Source organism: Platalea leucorodia (genome assembly GCF_965183815.1).
Source record: "Platalea leucorodia genome assembly, chromosome: 12".
Taxonomy (NCBI): domain Eukaryota; kingdom Metazoa; phylum Chordata; class Aves; order Pelecaniformes; family Threskiornithidae; genus Platalea; species Platalea leucorodia.
In genome coordinates this window covers 8,839,662-8,864,127 of record NC_138834.1, presented here as the reverse complement: position 1 = coordinate 8,864,127, position 24,466 = coordinate 8,839,662, and the positions used below count along the sequence as shown (strand labels likewise).

General features: G+C 45.2%; 2 protein-coding genes across 2 annotated transcripts in view; one reads left to right on the top strand and one right to left on the bottom strand.

The window, feature by feature from the left end:
• KCTD10 (potassium channel tetramerization domain containing 10) overlaps positions 1 to 1,982 on the top strand; it is a 15,639-nt gene extending 13,657 nt beyond the window's left edge. Inside the window, exon 8 of the mRNA XM_082325035.1 lies at positions 42 to 1,982. The gene's annotated coding sequence lies outside the window, so the exon portion shown is untranslated. The remainder of the gene's footprint in view (positions 1 to 41) is intronic.
• On the bottom strand, positions 1,276 to 24,466 carry MYO1H (myosin IH; the record flags this gene model as incomplete). Its single annotated transcript, XM_082324789.1, has 31 exons — positions 24,314 to 24,466; positions 23,085 to 23,200; positions 21,927 to 22,125; positions 21,274 to 21,354; positions 20,672 to 20,851; positions 19,481 to 19,579; positions 19,026 to 19,139; positions 18,591 to 18,662; positions 17,813 to 17,932; positions 17,394 to 17,461; positions 16,951 to 17,056; positions 16,337 to 16,417; positions 14,738 to 14,829; positions 13,222 to 13,316; positions 12,950 to 12,996; positions 12,630 to 12,710; positions 12,047 to 12,152; positions 11,673 to 11,790; positions 11,281 to 11,394; positions 9,593 to 9,669; positions 8,966 to 9,034; positions 8,252 to 8,336; positions 7,506 to 7,665; positions 6,522 to 6,605; positions 5,952 to 6,045; positions 4,997 to 5,052; positions 4,326 to 4,461; positions 3,687 to 3,754; positions 3,163 to 3,260; positions 2,062 to 2,161; positions 1,276 to 1,299 (listed from the first exon to the last, which is right to left on the bottom strand). The coding sequence occupies exons 1-31, from the start codon at positions 24,437 to 24,439 to the stop codon at positions 1,276 to 1,278; spliced, it is 3,066 nt and encodes a 1,021-aa protein (XP_082180915.1). The 5' UTR covers positions 24,440 to 24,466.

Sequence of the window (24,466 nt, the reverse complement as noted above, 5' to 3'; positions counted from 1 at the left end):
GATATTTCATATTTACATGTGAGTTGCTTTATTGTTTGAAGCATGCTTCCCTCATGGTCCATGGAGCTGGAAGGAACTTTCAGGAAGAAATATCAGACCATCCTTCGCCCTGGGTTGTTCGTTTTACCTCCTGGCACCACTCACGGCAGAGGCACCGGCCACCTGGCTCTCAGGACCCTGCAGACCCCAGGATTTAACGGCAGCGAGTCAAGGACCTGCAGGCTGCAGTTTCAGCCTAGCCAAAGCGAGCTGGAGCAGGAGCTACCAGAGTTTGCCTCAACATGAGGCAGCAGAGTAAGCGCTATGAATGCAGCGAGCGGCAGTACGGCTGCAGCTTCCAGGCAGGAGGGAGCAGAGGGAATTCCTGCCTTCCACCCTCTCCCCTCGTACCTGCCCCACTATGCCTCAGGGGAACAGTAGCGCCTACCACACTCTTGAGTGAGTAGAGTCCAGCTCCGTAGGTGGAGATGAAGGTTCTTCAGCAGCAGGAGACTGGTTTCTTCTGAACTGGATTGCACCAAGCCAGCACATCCCTCTAAGAGGGGGCATTTTGGTCATCGTTTATGGTTTTGCTTCCATTACGCCATGCATAGCTGCTGCGCAGGGAGACCCAGGACAGTGTTACTCTAAAAGCAAACGATCTTCCTCCATGTCAGAGTAGACAAGAAAGCAGCTTGCTGAGACTTCCAGGTGAGCAGCTTCATTCATAGGCTGATGCACCAACTCAAAAATACCAGCACCAGCCCTACTGCTACATTTAGCCATCTCTACACATGCTGAAGGACGAGCTGCGGGTTTTAAAGGCTTTGCCAGTCTGCCCGAGACAAAAGGCATTTTCAGACCACAGTTAACTTCATTGATCTGCACTTGATGCAGTTCTCCTGGCAGGTTGTGACTCAAGGTACAGCTAGAGAAGCCTCTCTGCTTCTGTCTTAATCCTTCCTGCCTGGTCAGAGCTCTCGGCTCTTACTGGGTGCACAGAGGCGGACATCTTACGTGTGGAACTGCAACTTTTGGTTTAAACCTTTCCCTGTGACAGTGTGTAATGAGCATCTATGCTCACTGGAATGTTACAGCAACATAATGGAATTTATTTAGCTATACTTGAACATTTTTAAGCTATAAAAAAGAGCCTAAAAGATGCAAGCAAACTCTCAAATCACAGCAGCCCTATGGCATCAAAGATTCCAGAGGAGATGTGAGTGCTGGTCTCATCCTGCAGGCTCCATTCTGTTCGTAGTCAAGACAGTGACCAGGAACAGGAGCTGTTTCTCATCAACACTTGGCCTGGGTTGACACCTGGGACGAGAAAAGGAAGGAGTCATTAAATTAAGTACAAATGTTATGTCCTTGAGGTGTCCTGTCTGTGGGGAAAAGAGGCAGCCTGTTTCTGTTTAACAACGGGCACATCCAGACAACTCCCTTCATCTCCGGCCTGCAAGGACAGCTAACCAGTGCCCAGGGGCGTTACACCTCAGCGTGTAATGCTTCCTTGAAGCTGTCAGCTAACGGCACCAAACCCGCTAAGCTCACTGGTGAAGCAGCAAAGGCCCACACCTTTCCTTGTTCCTCCAGCCACACTTGCCATTTACTGCCTTGCAGCTGTGAGCTGATGGAGGCAGGTTTAGCACACCTCCCTCCCTGACCAGAAGCAAGGACAGAAGCAGAGATCCCCCATTTTCCATAGCTACGTACAGAGCCAGAATTCATTCTCCCTTTGGTAGCAGTTCTGCCGAGACTGCCACTGGGTCAGACAGATCCTTCCTCCTCCGATAACCTGCCTGGGTGACAAGAAATGCTTTCCCTCCATCCCCCAACCCATTTCAGAAATAATTTGGTTGAGGGAGGCAACAAGAGGTGATAAACCTCTATCTACCTTCTTATGCAGGTAGATACTGACTGGGTAGTTGTGTCATGCACCTCTCTGCTCTGGGAGAGGAATCGAGTCCTCCAGAACTCGTACAAAGGGCCCTTGCTAGAGCTTAGCTGTGCTCTCGGCAGGGGTCGAGCATCAAAGGAGAAAGCACGAGCCATATTCCCAGCGCTTAGATGAGGCCTTACCACTGTTAGTTGTCCATTTTTGGCTTTAAAGACCTGAGGCTCCTGCCCAACGGTAAACACCATTGTCCCTTCTTTCCCAGAGCCAATGCGAAACTGAAGACTGCAAATACAGACAGAATTACTCATTAGATGCTTTCCTCGCAATAGGCTTTACTCTAAGCCCCCTTTATTTCTGTTCCCTTGGCAAATCTCGTTAGATTAGAAGATCAGAGCCCTCCAGCTTAGGTAAATTTCCTAAACAATTGCATTATACCACACAACCCAGAAGGGTTTGATGAATGGAGCATGCCTGTCTGGTCTGGGCATTTGAATTTTCCTGGTGCAATTAAGCACTAGAAGATAAGCAGATCTGACCTGGAGAAAACCACTGAACACATGGAATCTAATTACAATTGAAACGCAAAGGCCAGAGAGAAAAGCTGGAGCAGAAGCACAGGTTTCATATGCCAGTTTCAATTCGTGTAGAGATTTGAGAGACAGACTGCATCCACCTGCCATTAGCTTGGTGGCGTGACTGAGAAGGTTCCTGTGCTCAGCAATCACATTTCAGGGCCTTCTCAATCTTTTCGGGAGAGGAGCATTTATCCTGAAGTGACCCACAGGCTCAGCCCAGCAGGCTTTCCTCAGAGCTGGTGCTAATGAGATCTGTTGTGAAACCGCTAAACCCACCGCCTCACACCCAGGTCACATCAGCAGAAGCCTGAAAAAAGTGGTTTTCAAGTACAGTCACCTGTAAACAAGTTTGGGTTTTAAGCAGATGGATCCTGGGCAGGTCTTAGAGCAGAGCAGCACACCTAGCAAGGTGCAACCACAGCCATCACGGAAGCAAGCCTTGTTAGTCTGGGAAATAATAGGCTGTAATGACTTTTTAATATATTTTCTTGTTCCTGTGCATCCCATCTTGTTTCCCCTGTGCCTATGAAAGGAAGCCATGAAAACAACTGTGCTACTGCACAGCAGACCTCTAATCAGTTCAGGGCACTGTCTGCTGGGGTGATGTTAATAGTTTTGACTTAAGTAGTCCAGGCCTTAAGTTTTTGAAGCAGGTTCTTCCATAAAATACAGCCCACACAATACTACCCATTCAGCTTCCTTCCTTACCTTCCCTGCACAACTTTAACAAGGTTTTGCTTATTGGCCAGCATGCAGAGTTTAGTGATCGTCTCAAAGATATGCTCACACTGAAGTATCACGTCTCCCTGGAAACAAAAATAAAAAAAGAGGCAGAGAGTCGTCTGGCATCGCCCCAGCACGTAAGCCGCGCAGCGGTTGCGCATTCAGAGAAACTCCTTCCTAATGCCAGGGTAGGGACTGCAGTGCAGATGGGACCAATAACGACACAGCAGTTAAACAGTCAAGTACAAGTTTGGGTTGTTAAACATCCTTTCCAGGGACTATTTAGGATTTATAGTGACTTTGGCTCTAAAAAAAAGAAAAAAAAAAAAAGAAAAAAGTGAAAGCTTTCACGGTGAGACAGCAAGAATGTAAAGGTCTAGCTGATTACAGAATTAGTGAACATCAGTAATTGTGTAATCCCAGTATTTCGTAGGAAAATATTAGAATTGTCAGCTACAAGACCTTACTTCTAACCACAAGCTCACAGTAGCTACGTTGCAATTTTCTACCTTCTGTTTGTTGTCCTCGGGAACATGAATGACTACAATCCCATCGCTCAGGTTACTGGTGGAAATGCCTTCAAAAAAATCCAAGAATTAGAGGAAAAAAACTACCAAAGACAGTTCTACACCACCATCATCTTCCCAGTTTTCAAAATACCTTCTGAAGACCACTTTCTCTGTCACCCACTTGTCCGTAACACACTTCCAACAGTGGTTATTTAAACACGGTGCGTTAGTCGTTTGCTCTGTACCTTTCCACATTACCTTTGTTTTGGTAGGGGAGGAGGGAGAAAGTATATATTCTACCCCTGGACTGTAGTTCAGACAATGGCAGGATTAAAAAATACCTACAAAATGGGGTAGAAAAGGTTGTGTTTTTTTTTTTCCTTTCTCCCCTCTATTTTAACAGAAAGTGATGTTCTCCTGCATTTATGTATTTCAAAGAACTGTGTCCTCTTACTCATAATTTATACTTCAGGGAACCGCACGCCGACACACAGACCCTTTATCCATCCCCCAGGAAAAAGCATTCTCAGATAGATCATTGCTTCAAATATCTTTGAAAGACCAAGTTTCAGAAGTTCATCTTTCCACCCCCAGGGTCGCTGGCAGAAAGGGAAGCCCCAGGCTGACCTCCACCATTACCTTTCAGAGTGGCGTAGTCTATTTTCTGCTTGATCTTAGCCATTTCCACCACATACGCCGAGGACTGGGTCAGAACAAGTAGCCGGTCTCGTGCTTTGAACCCATTCCTGTCATATTTTACCACGGGGGTCACATACTGAAAACAACGAGTTGGTATCAGCATTTCTCGCTGCCGCAGGGTCCTGCGCTGGAAGCGGTTCAGCAAGGAGCAGCACTGCACCGCAGAGCTGCGGATCCCAGCTCACAACAGCTGCTGCCAACCTCTACTTATAATCATCTGGGTTTTTATACTTGGAAATTCAGATGGCAGAATCACGCACTGAGAAAAATGGTTTACCTGTGCCCTCTATGCCATAACCATGGGAAGTGCAGTGCACACACCTGCACTTCTCCTGCCCATTACAGCCCAAATAGGGTTATTGATGCTTTTTAAGCTTTTAATAAAAGGAATCTTAAATAATTTTTGTCTAGGTGCATTTTGAGACCTGTCTCAAATTTAAAAGCAAGGAAATACTCGCTACACTGCTATTCAGCAGCCTGCCCTGCCACATAAGCATGGCTGCAGGACAGCCTCAGGCATGACGGATCGCCCAGTCTGTGTGACCGACCAGCTGCAGGACTCCAGTGAAGCTGGTTTGAGGGCTGCTGAGCTCCCGCTGTCCTTCCCTTACCTTGATCTTCTCACCGTGGATGAGCTGCAGTACTTTAGGGTTTATATCACTCTCTTCTGAGGAGCAAACCAGAAAGATAAACTGAGTGTAGGTGACAGACGGCCACCGCTCCCACCAGCAAAACACCAGAGAGCTGCATTAATTGTCTTCATCCCATTAGTCCTTGTCCCCTTGGTACACTCCCTTCTAAACCGCGGGTGTTCACTTCCAGCTACCCCTAAACCCATTTCAGTGATTATTCCTGCCTGACAAGTAATTCACACTGGGAATACTGGCTGTTCTTGGGTCTGTTCTTGGTTCAGGCCCTGGCACAGAAGGACTCGTGCCGACAGCCACCCAGAGCATTTTTCCTTCTGCACAGTGCTCCAGCTGAAGCTCTCTGGGAGCTTCCAGCAGTGACCCCAGCATCTCACCCACGCACCACTGCTACCACACCCCACCCCATCTCCCAGATCCCTCGCCCCGCCATTGCACTACTAGGGCTTTCCTCGCACGCCTTTAACGTGCTTAACACCAGCTGCATGGATTCCCAAGACTCACATGTCTCCTTCCCAGCAGCTCCAGTCCTTGGGAGCTGTGGGACTGGATCCCCACAGCTGGCAATGCTGCACTGCAACGTCCCCACTCAGCCTCCCTGCCCCGTCCAGCACAGCGAGGGTGGGTCCTGATCCACCCCAGCCCATAAGGGAGGTTGCTTGGGTTTATGGCTCTCTATCCCAAGAGGGATTCCAGGCACCCCCAGTCTGAGAGCAAAGTCTGGCAGATCGATCTCCGTGTTTAGTGTCACTGGACACAACAGGGCAAGGGAACTCAATGGTAGGGCCCAAACGCAGCAGGAGACGCTGCCTCTGTCAGATGGGAATTTCTCTTAGAAACCATATCCGTTTTGTCAAACAGAATTTTCCTGAGCAAGGACCACGTGGCCAAGTCCTTCAGGGCTTTGCTGTGTACTCACTCAGTCGGGTGTCCATGAAAGGCTGGTTTATGCTCTGCAGGTAGCCCTCCTTCTTCCCTCTGAAAACAGCACTTGCTACCACTTTTTGCTGTAACTGTTTAGAGAAGGAACAGCCTTTAACCTCTTAGAGTTTCTCCACCGTTAACATCAGCAGTTATAATGTAGGCATCGTTACTACACAACATCATCCTTTTACTCATGCTGTATCTACCTGACTCATGCTGCATTTCTTCCAACACCTTTAGGTTATTCCTGTATTACCCCAAATAAAGGGGTAGTACAGACTAAACAGTCCTACGGATCTTTTCTTATTTTTGGATCTTTTCTAATTATATGAAGTGCAGTTTTAATGCCGTAAGATTAAGACCGATGTGTCTGTAGAACTGCCCTGTACGTTGCAAGTGCCACCGAAACAAACACCTGACTCCAGGCTCAGGAATGTTTGCTCAGCAAAGGAGCAGTGGTGTGTCAGAAGGTGCAGCCTGCGTTTCAGACAGTTCACAGAGAGCAAGATATCACATGAGCACAGTGTGTTTTAACTCATGCATTTGCATTCCACATATTAGTTACCTGCACCTTCCTCTCGGCAGTAACACCTCGGCAGTATTTCCTTACTAGGTTCCTAATGCAGATTTTCTGTAGCATCTCAGATGTCTACATAAAAAAAAAAAGAAAAAAGTAGCGAAGTTGTGCAAGCAACTCCTGCTGCAGTCCTAACAAATACTTGCCTGGTGCAAGCTGTTTTTAACGTCTAATCACAACTCATTTGAGGTCCTCCAGCCCAGAGCCCCACCTACCAAAGAGCTTTGCTACCAGAGAAGGGTTAATGCCCAGCAGCAGCCGAAGGACGCAGAACACCAAGCAGCTGAGTTACTACTAGAGTTACTAAAAGCAGCAAACCACATCCGTCACCGCCAGACGAGACTGCGGCACTGCACACGTAGTGTACCATTAGCATTGCTCTTCACCTTACCTTCTGCCTGAGCTTTTAGTTTACTGGGCCCACCTCATCCACCGAGCACTGGCCACAGCCAGCGTGGGAGTCATCTGCTCTGGTCCCGAGCCAGGCTACGGGCAGGACCAAAGGGGCCATAACAAGTGTCAGCAGCTGTTTCTAAATGAGAGTTCTGCTAGAAGCAACTAGAGTTTGTCCAGTTCGTGCACTGAGGCTACCTGTCCTGCCAAAGCCCAAACTAGATGAAAGGCTACAAGTCTATCTGTGCTGCAAGCTTAAAACATCATGGGATCAATTTTATCTTTAATAGGGTTCATGAGCCCACTTCTCTGTCAGTGCATCTTCCTTTCTATTGCTTAAAACAAAAGCACCAAGCTCCCTCCTTTCCCTTGGAAACTGAAACAACAGCACCATTCCTCCCACTCCCATCCTCCCCCAAATACAGAGGATCTCAGGGTCTTCCAAAGGCTCTGCCATCACGCCTGAACAGAGGACAAGCCAGCAGGAGACAGATGCTCTTTTCCTACATGAGGCGTGCCACAAGCAACCACAGAACAGAAGTTATCTTCACCTCTCCCAAAGCCTGCAGCGACCCTCACCTCTTCCAGGATAGAAGGAGGTTGGAGCCAGCTCTTGTCCAAGACATTTTTTGGAACGTGGTCTCTGAGCTTCATCAAGTAGTTGTACTGCACAAGCTGCACAAATTCAATGTTCTCTGGGCAAAGGGGTTTCTTCCGATTGATGAAGCCATTTATGAATCTACAGAAAATATCCGAACCAGAACTTACATGTTACCTTCAGAAACCAATGGAAATGAAAGGCAAGTCACAGAAGGCACACAATAGGCTAACAGATCATTGATGTTAACTCGGGTACATTGTCACCTGTGTTACAGCAAGGGAAATCTTAAGCTTTATAATATGCCAAACTTTAACATTTTTTTTCCAAGTTCTGTTGACCAAAATACAGTGCTTTGGAGTTAGAAAGGAAGATCAGCTCTACAGCACTCTTCAGGAGCTGAGTTTAAGGGAGTGGAGAGGGAGGACCCTACGTAAGGGAATGGACAGGCACGCAAAGTATTGGTTTGGAGATCCTCTGCACCAATATAAACTAGCAGAGCAACAGAAATTTGCATAAGTCACAGAATTCATGAAGAGGTGACAGGCATTTCTGATCAACCCCATCTGGCAACTGTCCTCCTAACTACTGTGATAGCTTAGAAATGGGTGTGAAGGAGATGGTTTTGACTCACTCTACTGTCAGTACTTTTGGACTCATTGTTCAGAGACCATCACCAGGCTGCGACCCACAGCCCTCCCCACGATCACCACACAGCGATAGTTACTTCCTGATTATCTGAACCGCCCACGTCCTCTTCTTGGCCTCCTTCCGTGCCAGCGCTCCTCGCCAACAAGCCTCCAACTTGATAGCTGCAAGAATTAACCAGGTCCTTGTATTAGTACGAAAGGTCCTGTGCCACACTATCCTTTAAATTCACATAGCAGAAGTTACAACTGTCTCTTTTGCAGCTCTTCCCATCAGCTGATGTTTAGAGTAAGAAGTTTCAAACTTTTCTTCTCCATAATAACTGATCCGGCACTACCTGCACTGTAGAGCCCAACATCAAGGTGGCAACGTACTGTACACAGCAAGCAGCTCATCGCAGAAAGCTGGCCTTTGAGTCTGCAGCATTATTTATCAGCCTGTCCACTGTGATAAGAGGGTTTCTCTCCCTAGCAGTTAACGAGCAATTCCCTCGGTACCCCAGAACATCCCCACATGCACAGCAGAGGGTGCTGCTGCCGCACAGAGCTGCTCGCACAGCTGATGCCTGCATGAGGCCAAGAGCAGCACATGATGTGAGGAGCTGAACAGAACTAGAGGGACCTCTGAATGCTCTTCATACAGCTGCCACCTGCATCTGACCCCAAGACCCACAGCCCCGTAGGGGAACCGCGAGTGCTATCTGCAGCAACATAGATTCGTGACCTCCCAAAGCTACAACTCCTACTGGAAAGCATAGCCCTAAGAAGAGAATCCTTGATTCTAGAGCCCATACCTGCTTCTCTCTTCTTCTTGTACTCTCTCTTTCCAAGGCATCCTTTATATTTGGCCTGTAGTCTTGAAACTGGGGAAGGAAAAAAAAAAAAAAAAAAAAGCAGAGACATTGCTCGTATCTACAGGATCGCAGCATTCAGGAGCTGTGCTCCCAGCAATCAGACACCACTTGCCAAGGCACAGGAGGGTCTGCACAATCACCAAGGAACAAAGGTGCCAAGACACCAACAGGACCAAAAGTAGCCTGCGTAGGTAAACGTGCCTTCAGCAGCCCCATGTGTTTATGCATTTCAAGCAGGTACAAACAGGTAACACTAGGATGAGACAGGTGGTATCCCAATCCCAGGGGAAGGTACTTAGTGCATCTAGACATAGACCAACAGTTACTAGTAGGACCGAGGAGCTCTAAAGGAGATATGTATCTAGAACTCAAGTAATATAGCTAGCGATTTCTCCCCACCCTGGAAAAAGATTACTAAGTTTTCCTTGGACTCCCCAGAGTTATGCAGAGCAGGGGTCTCAGCTCTCACCACGGTGTATCTGCTGCATGAACCTGGAGCCCAGAAACACAGTTCACTCAGGCTCTGCTTCTTAGTCTATATATAGATAAAAGGAACTGGAACCATACCTAACAGGTGCTTTCTGAATTCAAATGCATCTTCAGTAGCAAACAGAGTCTTTGGGAACCGAATGAATATTTTGGTTCTGAAAAAGAGACCATGAACAACTTATTCATAGTGAGCCATCATTTCAGCTGCCCTAACCAGGCTCAGAGTCCTCAACCAGCTGTAATACTGACAAGTTACATCTCCTTCCATAACCACTCTTCATTTTTCTAGCTGGCACATCCTGAAAGGGTGCAAAGGACTGGGCAATGGGTGGCAGGGAGAGGGAAGGAAACAAAACACCGGTTACTGCGCAAGGTCCCAGGTGCCCTGGAAGGTGCAGTGTGGGGACCTCGGCCTTTACATGACTTGTAATTAGAATCATAAAATCGTTAAGGTTGGAAAAGACCCTTAAGATCATCGAGTCCAACCGATAACCTATCACAGCCAAGTCCACCACTAAACCATGTCCTTGAGCACGACGTCCACCCGTCTTTTAAACACCTCCAGGGATGGAGACTCAACCACTTCCCTGGGCAGCCTGTGCCAGTGCCTGACTGCCCTTTTGGTGAAGAAGTTTTTCCTAATATCCAACCTAAACTTCCCCTGGCGCAGCTTGAGGACGTTTCCTCTCGTCCTATCACTTGTTACTTGGGAGAAGAGGCCGACCCCCACCTCGCTACAGCCTCCTTTCAGGTAGTTGTAGAGAATGATAAGGTGTCTCCTCAGCCTCCTCTTCTCCAGACTAAACAACCCCACTTCCCTCAGCCGCTCCTCACAAGACTTGTGCTCCAGACCCTTCACCAACTTCGTTGCCCTTCTCTGGCCACGCTCCAGCACCTCGATGTCCTTCTTGGAGTGAGGGGCCCAAAACTGAACACAGCACTCGAGGTGCGGCCTCACCAGTGCCCAGTACAGGGGCACCATCACCTCCCTGCTCCTGCTGGCCACACTATTCCTGATACAAGCCAGGATGCCATTGGCCTTCTTGGCCACCTGAGCACACGATGTCAATGCTGTGATCCCTGCAAGTTTCCCAGGAGCTGTGGAGCTCAGGATAAGCAGCTGAAACCCAGTGAAAACAGGTTTCCTTGTCTAGCTACTATCCTAGATATTAATTCATGGATTCCGATAGCCACAGGTTGAAGGTGACATTAGAGAGCCCTGCCTTGCCCCATGCCTTGTCTTTAGCAGGGAGGACAAGGTTGTGGTTCAGGAGTGGCTGCAAAAGGCAGTTAAAAAAGAACCCAAGCCTAAGACAGGCAAGTTGCCTCTGGCTGCCAAAGCATGCAGGGAGACCTGGAGCTGAAGCAAGGCAGCCTATCTCCCCTAACCCAGAGACAGAAGAAGCTCAGCTGGATTCAAGCTTCCATGGAAACAGGAAGGTAAAAATAAAGAGGAAATTTATGCATCTGGGCTTTTATCTGTCTCCTTGCTCCTATGCATTGTATACCTTTGCAGTGCGGTTACTTTGGACTGTTTTAAAGAAGCCACTAATCAGAAGCCGTCAGGTTTGCAGACCCAGGCAGGTCCACCCCGTTCACATGGTCAAGCAAGAGCCAAGCTAAAGGGATCTGTTCACACCACTACATCTTGCTGCTCTCCAGGAAGGGCCATATGGTGACTTGCAGTCAGACAGGACAGAGGAGCAAATATGGCAAGCATCATGCAACCAAGCAGCAGAGACTACAGCCAGAGAAAGGAAATTTACCTTCCTAATTTGTATTCCTCAGGCTTGTAACCAATATGCTTGATGAGCCTCTCCACACCCTCAGCTGCTGGCCCATGCCAATGTGGCCAGGTAGCTGGACAGAGTGATTTATACCTGAAACACCAGCAAGACATCAACACAAATGACTTGATGTTTGAGGAACCCCTTCCTGAAACTCTCCCCCTCAAATTCCTACTACTTTATTCAAGGCAGAAGATGCCAAAGCAGATCAGAATGGATACAGACAGAAGACACATACAAAGGTTGTCTTCGATGCAGAAGAGTGTCTGCTGACACCCTCCACTGGGACTTGACATTTAAACAAACCTTGCTCTGAAGCCCTCGTGGGAGGGCAGGTTTACCTGGCTAGAGGGCAAAACAGTTCCACTTACCTTTGCAAGAACAGTTCATACTTCCGTCGATATGCAAAGCCGGCTCGTCTCACCCGCAAGTGTTCCATCAGGCCCAGGTATTTCACCTGATGTCTGATCAGATAATCATCAAACTTCCCTGTAGTAAGAACACACATTCACAGGTAAATACTGTCTGTGGAAGCTCACTCGCTTGTCCATGTACTGGGACGAATAAGGAACAAATCTAATCCACAATTATCTAAGGTGATGACTTTGCTGCTAGCTTAAGTAAGAATATATATATATACACACACACACAGAGATATATATATATAGATATAGATATATGCCTAGCTAAAGTCTTCCTTACTTCATTCCTTTATCACAACTGTGTCTTCAACCCAATGCCTTACCAGGCTCCTTGTTCTCATTCGGTTTAATGCATCGGACATAAGAAGGCTCCTTGGACATCAGGATTTCTATAAGACTCATCAGACTGTTTTTGAACTGGGTTGCAACCTAAGATGACATTGAAAGGAACTTTTTTAGCTTTGGAACTCATCACTGCAGTAATTGAAATCCACTCATCGCCTGCACCCATCTCAAAACTGTAAGTGAAAGGCTGACATATGCATTAGTACCACAAAGCTTTTGAAGCATAGTCACTCATAAGTTACCTGGACAGAGTGCTTAGCTGGAATATTTGAACCCCTGCCATGCGGCAGGACACGCAAGGCAGACCTTCAGAAACTAACCACTGTTGGATGCTAGGCACAGGGCTTGTTTTAGAAGGATGCATTAATAACAACATTAAGGTATGTCACTTTGCTAGCTGCTGTCTCAGCAACACCATTGTTCAACTACCAGAAAGCTAGCAGGGGTGTAACACCAGCAAAAAAATCCACTGACTTCAGGACTAAGGACAGGATCAGTGGTTAAATCAAGACTTGGGAAGTTGAGTTCATATTCAAAGTTAAGACTAAAGACGAAACTCACAGTCTCTGGTCTCCTCCTGTTGTCTAGTTCTGATAGTAAAAAGCAGTCTCTAATGATGCCATTTTTAGAGTTGCATAGCACCTGAAACAGGAGAAATGAAAAGCTGCCTTATTTAGCAGCCATGCTAGTCCTACTGTAATGCTTCTAAGCTTGAGCAGCACAGCTGTAGGGACATATATGTAGGTGCCTAATGCCTAAAGAACATTGCTAAGGAGAAATATATGTTCTTATTTGCTACAGAGATTAAATACATCTTCTGCAAAACATTCCTGCTTCAAGCAAGGTAACTTAAGAGAACAGCATCCCTTTTTTGTTCTTACCTCTTTCAGGTTTCTGTATAATAGATCATTATTCTTCTCCAGAAATCCTGAAGAAAAAAAAAAGTTTAATTATTTTGTAAGCTACACATTTTAGCACAAAATCCGGATGTTGATATCCTCAAAATTCTCACTGCATTCACATTTACAACTTCCAAGTAACAGTGCCTTCAGAGGGCAGATATTTTGTAATTCATCTTCCCGCCAGGTTATCATCTACCACATTGGCTTGAAAGTTCAGGTAACTTCTAGACTGGCACTTTGTTCACACTCACCAACAGCACAGTAAGTGACTTCTCCTGCATAGTGGAGGAGGCGGAAATCCACCCAGTCAATGGATTTCCGTGTTTTCTGGTCTGCAAGCTTGCGACTGCAGGGGAAAAAAAAAAAAAAAAAAAACACACCAAAAGAAAAAGCAGCAAACAGACTTCCTCAGCTTGTAGAAAGTCACCTGCACAAAAAGCAGCTGTAGGACAGCTGGAAATCTAATGTTTGTTCCTATTGACATGGCTCTGACTATACAGTTACTGCCCATAATCAAATTATCATCTATCTGCCTATTCTGAACAGCTAGCAGCAGAGAATGGAGTCAGCTACTATAAACTCCTCAGAATATCTGCGACCTATCCATTGCCATTTGGCAATGATCACCCTTTCCAGAATTATGAAGGTTTCTTCCCATAACATTCATGTAAATATGTTCTTATTGCCTGCATGAGGAATAGATCACCAGCTTACTCAATTTCAAAGTGAAACCGGGGAGGGAAGGATTGTTTGAGATATTTTGCCCTACAGCAAGAACCCAAATACAAAGGAGGAACCAAAATTTTCAAGAATAGCAGGAAAATTTTAGAAAGCAAGGACTCGGGGGGGGGGGGGGGGGAGCAGGAGGGGAGGAAAAAAAAAAAAAAAAGAGCAACTTAACAGTTTGAGTTTCAGCTTTGTACGCAGTCACTAACAGCAGAGTTGTGTGTCACAACAGCACATTAGTACATCAAAGCTCCCTTCCAAGAGTATTGCCAAGTACAGATCCCATTTAAGTAGCTGTAGCACTTCTATTTAAAGCTTTTAATCAGGCAGAACAGTATTAAGGCACATTGTAGTGACAAGGAAGCTGGCTACAAATTTTCCACTTGGCTGTGATGAACTTCAGAAATGTAGAAACGGTGACAATTCAGCAGCATGACTCTGAATTGATGACTTGTCAAAGCCTTTCGGTAGGCTTCTGCTGAGAACTGCCAGAACAGCCCAGCGCCAACATGTTCATCTGCCACCAAAACTGAATGCGAAAATACTACAAATTGAGTATTAACCAGAACACCACTCATCTGGGAGATTTCAGCAGGAGCATGCTTCTTTCCTCTTCATACTCAAAGCTCACACATATCAAGATGGACTTAAATATTTATGTACCCCTCACAGCCTAGGGTCTTAGGCTCCTCTTCACAATATCTTCAGCTTTCCCTGGAGTCAATGGGGGCCAAAGCCATCTATGGCCAAAGCCATCTAACCTTCATGGGCCAAAGCCATCTAATCTTTAGTCTCTAATTTTAGTGTGGAACGAGTCAAAGATCAGCATCACACCAGTAAAGAGACAGGAACCCCCACCGCCACCTCCCCAGTACCCCAGGTCATACTCTACCAGCGTAGCACATTACAACATTAGACAGTGGATGGGCTGCTTGATTTTCTTTGGTACAAAGCAAAAATTGTTCCCTTCCCAATACTCTGTTATGGGCAAGAGATGGGAAGAGTTTCCTCTGTGATAGGATACAGAGCGTAAATGCATACGTCACGAAGTGGGCATGATCTCCTACTTTCTCTTCCAGCTTTTCCAAGAAGCTCAAATCAGTTGCTTCACCAGGTCGTAAGCATTCTTCATCCTAGAACAGCAGACACCAGATCAAACACTGCTCTGAACAGACTACTCCCTCCTCGCTAACATTTAGTACAATTTTGCTATGCGAAACCAAAGAGCTTGGTTACAATTTGAGATGAGCTCTGTTTTATACAAGCAATTTCCTAGTTAAATTTAGAGCTTCGTTTATCTGTTTTCAGTAGAACTGTCAAGATAAATCAGGTTAGAGCCAAATCTGGCTTTCCCCCCCTCCCCCCAATTTGGCAATGCCCTGCCTCATCCTTTATTATTTGTTGTTCATTTAAACAAAAACGGTGAGAAAGATGGACATCATTAGACACCAAAATCCAGAAGGACCTGAAGGACTCTCGATCTGGATGAGTTGCAGAGTTGGAGGGGGAAAGACAAGCTTACAGAAGACTTTTTTCTAACCCAAGAAACACAATTCCTTCTGCTCCCCCAATTGTACCATGTGTAGAAAGCCCTACTTGAAAGAGCAATCCATTGCAACGTGAACCTAGCGCTGAGCTTCAGCGGCACCTTCTCTGGATTACGATGTACTAATCCTTTGCCTCCTGTACTGAGGTGATAAAAATTCTTAGCTTTGTGGACATGTCAGAGATGGCGGCAAGGGACAATTCAACTTCAAGTTTGGCTACAAGTCTCTACAGGAAGATTACTCAATTTCTTACTAATTAGGGTTTGCTTGCATTCAAGAAGTATCATCACGGTAGTTAGCTTGTGTGCTCAGACTCTTCCCCATGGGACTGCACACTTAATTGAAGTGAAAAATGTTACTCAGCAGAACAAGCTCCTTATCAAAGGCTCTGTAGGGAGCTGCCTTCAGCCTCTCCTGTTTCTCCTGCTATCCCTACAAAGGCACAAAGAGGAGCTTCTACAGATCAGTATTTTAAGAGCAGCAACAACTAAAGGGCAAGGAAACAAGAGGAAGACCTGCAGCTCAGGAGGAGGCAGGCAGCTCTCAGGTTTCTCTCCTAGCTGAGCCCTTCTGAAGCATCAGACATCAAGGCTAGGAAGTCATGTAAGCAATTAGACGCGATGAATTGTCCTCTTTCTTATTTACAAGAGCCTGGATGTCTGGCTTCAGGTGGCTGTGGAGAAGCACTCCTGGTGCTCTGCAGTCTCCCTAATGGTATGCTGGAGAAGCCTGGGTCCCATCCCTGTTGCGGACTATAGCCAGCCAGGTCGCTGCAGGTACCTTCCTTCTACGTCTTAGTGTCTCCAGTACACTAAGTACAAAGTACTGTACAAAAAGTACAAAGAATGGCCTAGGTCTGCCTTCTCAAGCACTCACAGTTGCTGTGGAAGCAGCATACCACCTTGAAAACACAGCTCTCTAGCAAGCAGGTCCTCTACCTTAATCTTTTGGGTCTTTGTTTACAAGGTCTATTTGTTTACATTCTGAATAATGCAGACCCATCACATAATTAGCGGAAAAAATACAATAATGGACCATTGCAATAGGGCACAGGCATGCATTTTAATTTCAGTAGCACAAATTCTGTTCTTACCAGAATTGAGATTATTCCTTTATGCTTCTGCTCAACCAGGTCACAGATGATCTTGTTGTTAAAATACGGAATTGGCTCCCACTGGAAATAAGAAAATAAAAAAAAAAAAAAAAAAAAAGAAGAAAAGCTTTAGAGGAAGGTCTTTTCCTTACATTTTAAGTTCTTTGGAGCCAGGCTCCAATCCCAGTGAAGATCAGTGTTGTAAATTAGGACCAACCAAGCTGCTGGAGGAAAAAAAGACAGCACATTGATCCATCACCCCACACTACAGTCTTCCTGCTTCCAGCAGCCCAGATCTTGTTCTCTGCATTAATACACTCCATTGTCCAGTGTCTTACACTGTTGGAGCTCCTCATTTCCACATGGACATTGTCACTGCTGACCTTTTGAGTTTTGGGGAATATCCTATTCCTTTCTTAAATAACATAAATTAAATCTAGGCTAAATTACACTGCAAAAAGCATTACAGAATGAGACCTGTGGCTGTCTTACACCTCCCACATGAACAATGCAAACTAAAAAAAGAAAAAAGCAGGATGTCTTCTTCATGGATGATCAAAAGCATCCAGTGTAATGGCAGTTCAAAGAAAAAAGGAAGGGGGAAAATGAGTTACCTCTATTCCTTCCAGTTCATATTCCTCCTGCTCCGCTTTCAAGGTCATCTCAATCAACAGCTGCTGGAGCTTCTCATTGCAGTAATTAATGCAGAACTGCTCAAAGCTTCAGAGTGGTTAAATAAGCATTAATTTTTATTTATTGCATGGACAGTTTTACTCCTCTCACCACTACCTACTGTTTTCCAGCCAGCCAGCCCACTTCTATACAGATCAAACCCATACATTCCTCCCACACTGTTGCACCAATGGCTCGAGTCCAGGCAAGCAGTCCAAGCTAAAGCTTTCCCCAGGGGGTTCAGCTAACCCAGTGCACTCAGATTGTGCAGTCACCTGTAGCTTGCCTTGCTAGGGTAAGAGTACAGTCAAGAAGCCACGTAGGACTTCAGCACGTGCCCCCACCAGCATGAGGCATTACCCCATGCCTCAGGAGCTGCTGTTACCTGTTTGTGTCCAGCACTTCAAAACCATAGATATCCAGCAGGCCAATAACTGTTTTCCGAGTTGAGTCCTGTTAAAGACACCATTGCTCTGTAATTGCTGCTTCAGCTGATGATTCTTCCCTGCACGTTTCATGTTGCTTTCTTCACCTAAATTTTAAGCTTTCTCTTTGAGAGCTTTGTATCACATGCCAATGGAGTAGCCACTTTAAAGCAGGTAATGAACTGCTAACACTATTTAACATACCACCTTCCACACCTAGCTAAGCGGTTTTCCAGCTCAGTGCTGTGGGATGCCCCTACCTCAATTACCAAGCATCTAAGATATTTGGTGATGAGTGCTGTAGGGCCTCACTGGAGAAACTCTGCTCAGCATGTTAGGAGAATTCAGCGTCTAGGAGGACACTAGACAAGAAACCAACCTTGTTGGCTAGAGAGCCATTAATTTTGTTGACCAGCCAAGTGAAAGTTCGTCCATAAATTGCCTTTGCTACTGCATCCCGAGCGTAGAACGCCAGATCCACATTCAATGGGCTTAGGACCTAAAAATAAAGATATACTGGAGATGATAAACACCACAGATGATCAGAGCAAACTTCTGCAAAGCCGGTTGACACTTGTGGCTTGGAGAACCAGCCATGTTGTTGTACACCACAGCACAGTGCTCAGCCTATCTGAACTGTAGCTGCCTACAGCTTTATTTACCATCAGCGTTACTTCAGTCTGGTGTATGACCATATGCCAGCAGGACTGTGATAGTATGCTTTGGAGAGTACTAATTTAGACAAGTGGGGAGAAGTATTCTGACTTCTTTTTAGTTTTATTTTATTAAACTTAGTACAAAATGCTCAAAGAACAGTTTTTACCAGTGCTTTTCTTTGTTTATGTGGCCCAGTTTCCCAGGAAGCACTCCAGGGACTGAACAAAAGGAAATTATTTGGCTCAAACACAGGGCTGCCTGCAAGTCCCTGTTCCTAGCTTTTTAGCAATTACTACCTCATTCAGCAGTAAAACTCCCATACTGGGAATATGCTTTAGTTTAATGTCTCAGGCTAGAAGAGGAAGATAATACGGAGGAGAGAGACAGCCAGAGTGATCTGTTTTTACTGTAACACTGCTAAGAACAGAGCTCCTGATCTGTCACCACCGCTAGCTGGGGTGACTCCCAGCTGCCTGGGGTTATGTGGGACTACACGATACCTCTTCAGATCTGGCTTCGATCTTCCGATGGGTGAGAGCTTCCTGCAGAATGGACAAGTGCACACCCAGTAGCTGCAGAAAAAGAAATAGTTGCGCTCAGAGTATGGCCAGCAGGAGACTGCTTAAATAAGCAGTATTGTGTGATCAGTAAGGCATAACCCCTCCAGTCCATTCCCATTCATTTCAGGAGGATGCCAGCCTTGGTAGATCTCAGGTATACTCATCTCTGAGCAACAATAAGTAAGGAAGTTTCAGAGAGATGTGCTACAGAGAAAAAGGGCCCTATAATTCAAGATAGTTTGTAACAAGAGCTGGGTATTTCTATAGCAATACTGCTTTTGGGAACAGATTATTTTGCCCTTAAGAGGAAAACACAGCAACGTTAAAGCTTTCTTCATAGCACTTGTAATACTGACACTATCTCAGAAGAGATACCTTTGAAATCCATTTGATCTGTGTGCCGTCACGAATGATGGCATGTCCATTGCTGTCTTCTTCAAACTGAATGTTCCCGAGGTGCAGCACACTAGCAACAATTCCAAAGAGATGCTAATAACAAGAGATATACCATTAGAAAGCAGGTTCCTACAGCTCCGTGGGATGGCACTAGCCTTTGCTATGCGTGCTAATAAACAGAATATTGGCTAGGCTGAAGGAGGCGAGTCAGACAACCTGCTTCAGAGAGGTGCTACCGCCAGTTGCCATCATGCTGTACCAAGTGATAGAGCTCTTCACCCGCCCACTCCCTCAGTCCCCCCCAAATGATGTCCTATTCCATCCTTAACACCTCTCCCAAGCAAGACTGCTTCCATCATTTTTAAGGAAAGGCAGCAGCGCACTCCTTACTTAAATTCCCTTTGGTAGTCTCAGTCCCTTTTTAACACGCATACCTCTATATCTTTTTCAGTAAAGTCAATGATAGAAAAAGCTTTGCGGACTATTTTCCAGTCATTCTTGTCATTAATAGAAAACACTTTGGCACAACGACCCTATACAGTAAAAGAAAGATGAATTAGTCCAATTAATTGGCAAAGCAATTTTATTATCAGCAACAACCATAGCATACTACTGGGCATACTACTTTCATTTCCAGTTTCCTCAGCCTGTATAGATGAAGTCTGCAACTAGCTAGCAAGTTTATTTCACTCCTGCTAATCCTGAAAGGGGCTCATTTGATCAGATCTTTCAGCTTATACTTAAAGCTTCAGATATCTTAAAGCATTGAGCTTAGATAGTGACTACCATAAAATGGCTAAGTCTTGTGAAGAGCTTGAGCTTACAGCCATCTTCCATTTTTATGGTAATAATACCTTCTGCCCAAGTATTCTTCACCACCAAGGAAGAAAGGAAACTGAGAGCACTACCACGAAGTGAGCTGTATGCTGCATAACCATACCTATGGATCTCTATAATACGAGGTCCATAAAACCTGAGAAACTCATTTTATACCAGGTCCTGACACAGAGGCGTTCGAAGACATGCCTTTATACAAAGTGTAACTTGCAGACAGATACTACTCTGCGGTTCAGTAGCTCAGACTGCTCTTTTCAATGAATCAAGAAGTGTCTTGACCATACCAGAGGGACCAGGGTCATCGAATGGTTTGGTGACATTTGCTTAAGAGTGTTTACATTCTCACAGCAGCAGTACGCCATTCCGCACACACAGAACACGGGGAATACACAATCAATCAATCAATAACAGACCTGGTGAAAGCAACCTTTTTCAAACTCTGATAGCCTTGCTGTCACTGGGTCGTGTTGCTCAAAAGCTTCTTTCTGTCCCCACAACTATATCAGCTGACCCAATAAGAGATACGACCCCTTATAAGCCACTTATGTGCATCGTTAGGCCATAACAGCAGCAACAGTTCCTGCTACAAAAGCACCCAGGGCACAACAGTGTCCGACAACCCCAAAGCAAATATGTTTGCAACCAGCCTGCCTGCGAGTTTCGCTATGATGTGACACACAGCAGGTTCTCTTAGCAGTTCAGCAGCACACTTAAGTGAAGAAAGCTGCAGTCGCAATCCCTACAATTCTAGATGTAAGATAAAGAGATAGGGACAAGCTCTCACCGACCTGGATGAGATACGCGTACTTCTGGGGGTTGCGCTCCAGCCCAAGCCAGCAAAGAAGATCCTTGTCTCCACCCTCTAATAACTGGTAGAAGATATGGAAATTCCTTTCTCCATGGTTTTGATGGACAACTCGGGATTTTTCAATTAGGTAACTGAGGATGTGCCCTCCCACTGGAGCTCCCTGGCAGAACAAAGCAGTCAGATATAAACAACATCATTGTGACGGCTGTTCCTCCACACCTAGGAACAAGGAGCAGTGTCAGGAGAAACACGTTTCTGCTGTTATTTATCTGCCATCTTGTGTTTAAGAGTTAGCATCCAACAACAGCACAAGCTGTATCTAAAGAGTTTGCTGTCCTAGTGTAACTTGTGCTTTATAACAATTTATATTAGCTTTCTACTGAGCACTGGCAGTATCGCCACTAATGTAGGAAGCTTTCAGGATGTATAACTAGTCACTTTACTTGCAAAATGCAACGCCTGTAAAAATAGGGTCAGAAATCTGCAGTGTAAGTCTTCATAAATCCTGTGCTGCCTGGTAAGTGTCCAAGAGGCTCACTGATACAGCTTGTTTTAACAGCGGTCCATTAAGTTTGTTCTCACCTTAAAATCAAATTGGATATCCATGTATTTCCCAAATCTACTTGAGTTGTCATTACGCAGAGTTTTTGCATTTCCAAAAGCCTACAGATAAACAGATAGATTAAGTCACTTCTCATCTTACTGAGAGCCTGACACCCACAGTAGGACAAAGCTCCAGAAACAGAGATTTGCTGCATCAGCTGAGTCCTACTACTGAATTTAGTGGGATTAAAGAAATTCAAACTTGGTGGACTTGGCAGTGTTAGGTTTTTGGTTGGACTCAATGATCTTAAAGGTCTTTTCCAACGTAAATGATTCTATGATTCTAAACTAATGTATTTCCCTAGCTTTAATGTGGAACTCAGCTAAACAAATTATCGCTCTTTCTTGTATGACCCATAACTGAAGCCATGAAGAACTGTTGTATGCTGTACAGTTTCCTTGTACACCCAGGTTTCAGCTATCCTCCACTATAAAACCCAAGTTTAAATTCCTCAACATTAAGTGATATTCAATCCCAAGCATCCTTTCAGAGGTTGTGCTGCCAAGAGGCTGAATGTATGTTATTATTTGTGTTACATATGCAGGTGCAAAATCATGTAAAACAGAAGGCCATTCCTGGAGCGAGGCCATCAATGCCAAAAATGCATTTTGTACCTTTATTTATTTTTTACCTCCAGAACAGGATTGGAAAGTAGCAGACGATCACGGACAATCTGCAGCTGCTCTGTAGTTGGACAGGTTACTGCATAATACTGCAAGATCTTCTTGGATGCTTCCGTCTTCCCAGCTCCACTCTCCCCAGAGATGAGGATGAAATGGTTGTTGTACTCACTGCACATCACCCGGTAGGCATTGTCAGCTATGGCGTATCTGAACAAGGATCACAAGAAGTATTCAGAGGAGAAGCATCCGTTAGAAACAGCAACAGGAGGCAGAGCATTGAAGGTTTTTCAGAAGTACTAACTCCTCGTCTAACATTACCAGTAGTGTGAGTGATGGGAAATCACAGCTCAAAACATGAGTCTGACTCAAGGTCTCAGAGTAAAAAACCCAGTCTGTATTTGAGGGACAGATAGGGATTGTTCTCTTTCCCACTGTTGCTGTAGGCTTTATACAGGCTGCATGTATTCCTGGTGAATACAGTTTATACACAGCAGGGACTCCCTCTTCCAAAGCAGAAGAGCCAGTTTTGATTCCAGTAAAGCAAAGACTTCAACTTCTGCTGATAGAGACAGATACAAAGATAACCAGTAGTGGAGCCTTCACCAATATGCCACTTAAGGAAGGAAAAGAAAAAAGAAAAGAGAAAACCTACTCAGCAAACCACGCAACAACTTCCAACTACCAAAAAAATTCCAGCTCAGAGTTCAGAAGTTCATGTTCCTTCTCCTCTTGGGAAGCCCAAGTGGAGGCTGTGCAGGAGCACTGTGCTAGTCCTGTGGTTGCCTGCACTGACACAGGGCCTCAGAGCCCAAGGCGAGATGACCAGAGTGTTTTGGACAACTGAAGGAAATGATGTTGACTTGCACATGGACACAGTCAGGCAGCGGTCTGGCTAGACCACGTGTAGTAAGGAGGACACACTGAGCACTAGTCTGGACAGTAATCTTTAAGATAACTCTTTCTCTACAGTTTCCCCAACATCACTCTGCAATCCTTTTGTTCCCCCTTTATTCTCACAGTCAGCTAGAAGACAGAGACAAACACATTCTTACCTACAGGAAGATAAGAACATCAGCATTCACCAGACCTAGTGACTGCTAATACATAGCATTACAGAGAAAACCCAATTTATTGATATAAACTGAAATCTTAAGGGTGCTACTTACAGATGTGGTGGCAGTTCAAAAAAGTTTACCCCTCGATAAAGCTGCATCTGTGTCATGGTATAGATATCCAGCTCTTTGTAAGGGTTGACAGACACAAGAAGAGTACCAATATATGTCTGCAGGGAGAAAAGAATGCATACAGGTGGGAAACCTGTTCCATCACTACCACGACAGCTCCGAAAAGGGGAATCAAGTACATCAGGACATTATGCAAGAACAACTGGGAAAGATGGTACAGAAATTGTTATGAGAGAAGAAAAAACACCCCACAGGAAAACCCTCCGTGGACATCGCCATTTCAAAGCCAATACCAACTTCTTCCAAAACCTGCCCAGTTAAGAGTGGAGTTGGACAATGACAGCAAGCTTAGAACCTTACATTTTGTATACGAGGTCCTGATATCTCATGATTCTTATGGGATTTTTTTTTTTCCTACTTAAAGTTAATACAATAATGCACTTACTATCCCAGCTCTGTTTCACAAAAATCTCTGGAAATGACCAATAACTAATGCTGTGAAGGAAAGCCAAGTAGGATGTCTGTTCCAGAGACAGCTGTTCAACAGAGAAAATTCCTTCCTGACTGTAAAAGGCGATCAAATAACACATTTCAGGACACATTACATTTTCCCTTATTTGCATACATTTTCAGCACATCAAAATGCCCTGTTCTACCTTCTTTTCAATTCTTTCCATTAGTGTTATACAATTATCAGTCCTCATTAGACAAAGGACATGTTTAGAGACTACTTGCCAGTGCTGTAAGCCAATGTATAACCTTGGGGCTGCTGACAAAATGGACATGGCTGTGAAGTCATCTTATTTTGCACCATCTCAGCACTTCTCATACAAGTCAGATACCACACTCAGCACTGCCTTGCCTTCAAAGTTAGTAAGGGAATAGGAAAGTGAAGCGCTATCTACTGCATATTGTTTGGATCTTTGTAAGGCAACTCAGAGCAGGCTGAGACTATTACTTTCATTAGCTAAAGCAGACAGACTACTACTGGGTGATCACTCTGCTGTGTACTACTAACATCTAGCAATGTGTCTCAACACGATGAAACCAAAGCTAGGAGATTATTCTCTGTATTGATAGTGCCTCCTGCCCCTGTAGTTTTAGTTTGCATCCCATCTAGATGGGCAACAATTTTTATATATATGTGTATGCCACACTTAGGGACATTTCACCTACTATAGGCTACATGAATCCACATGCCCAGCACTTACATAGATGAGGTTCTCCTGGTATCGCTTGCGAAGGTTGTTCAGGAAAGCAGTCTCACTGGTGTGGGAGTCCAGAAGCACAAAGTCCTGCACCCCGACTCTGTCCCGGGCTATCAGAGCCCCTTCCATGTTTGCGTCGGTGTTATCTTCCACTTC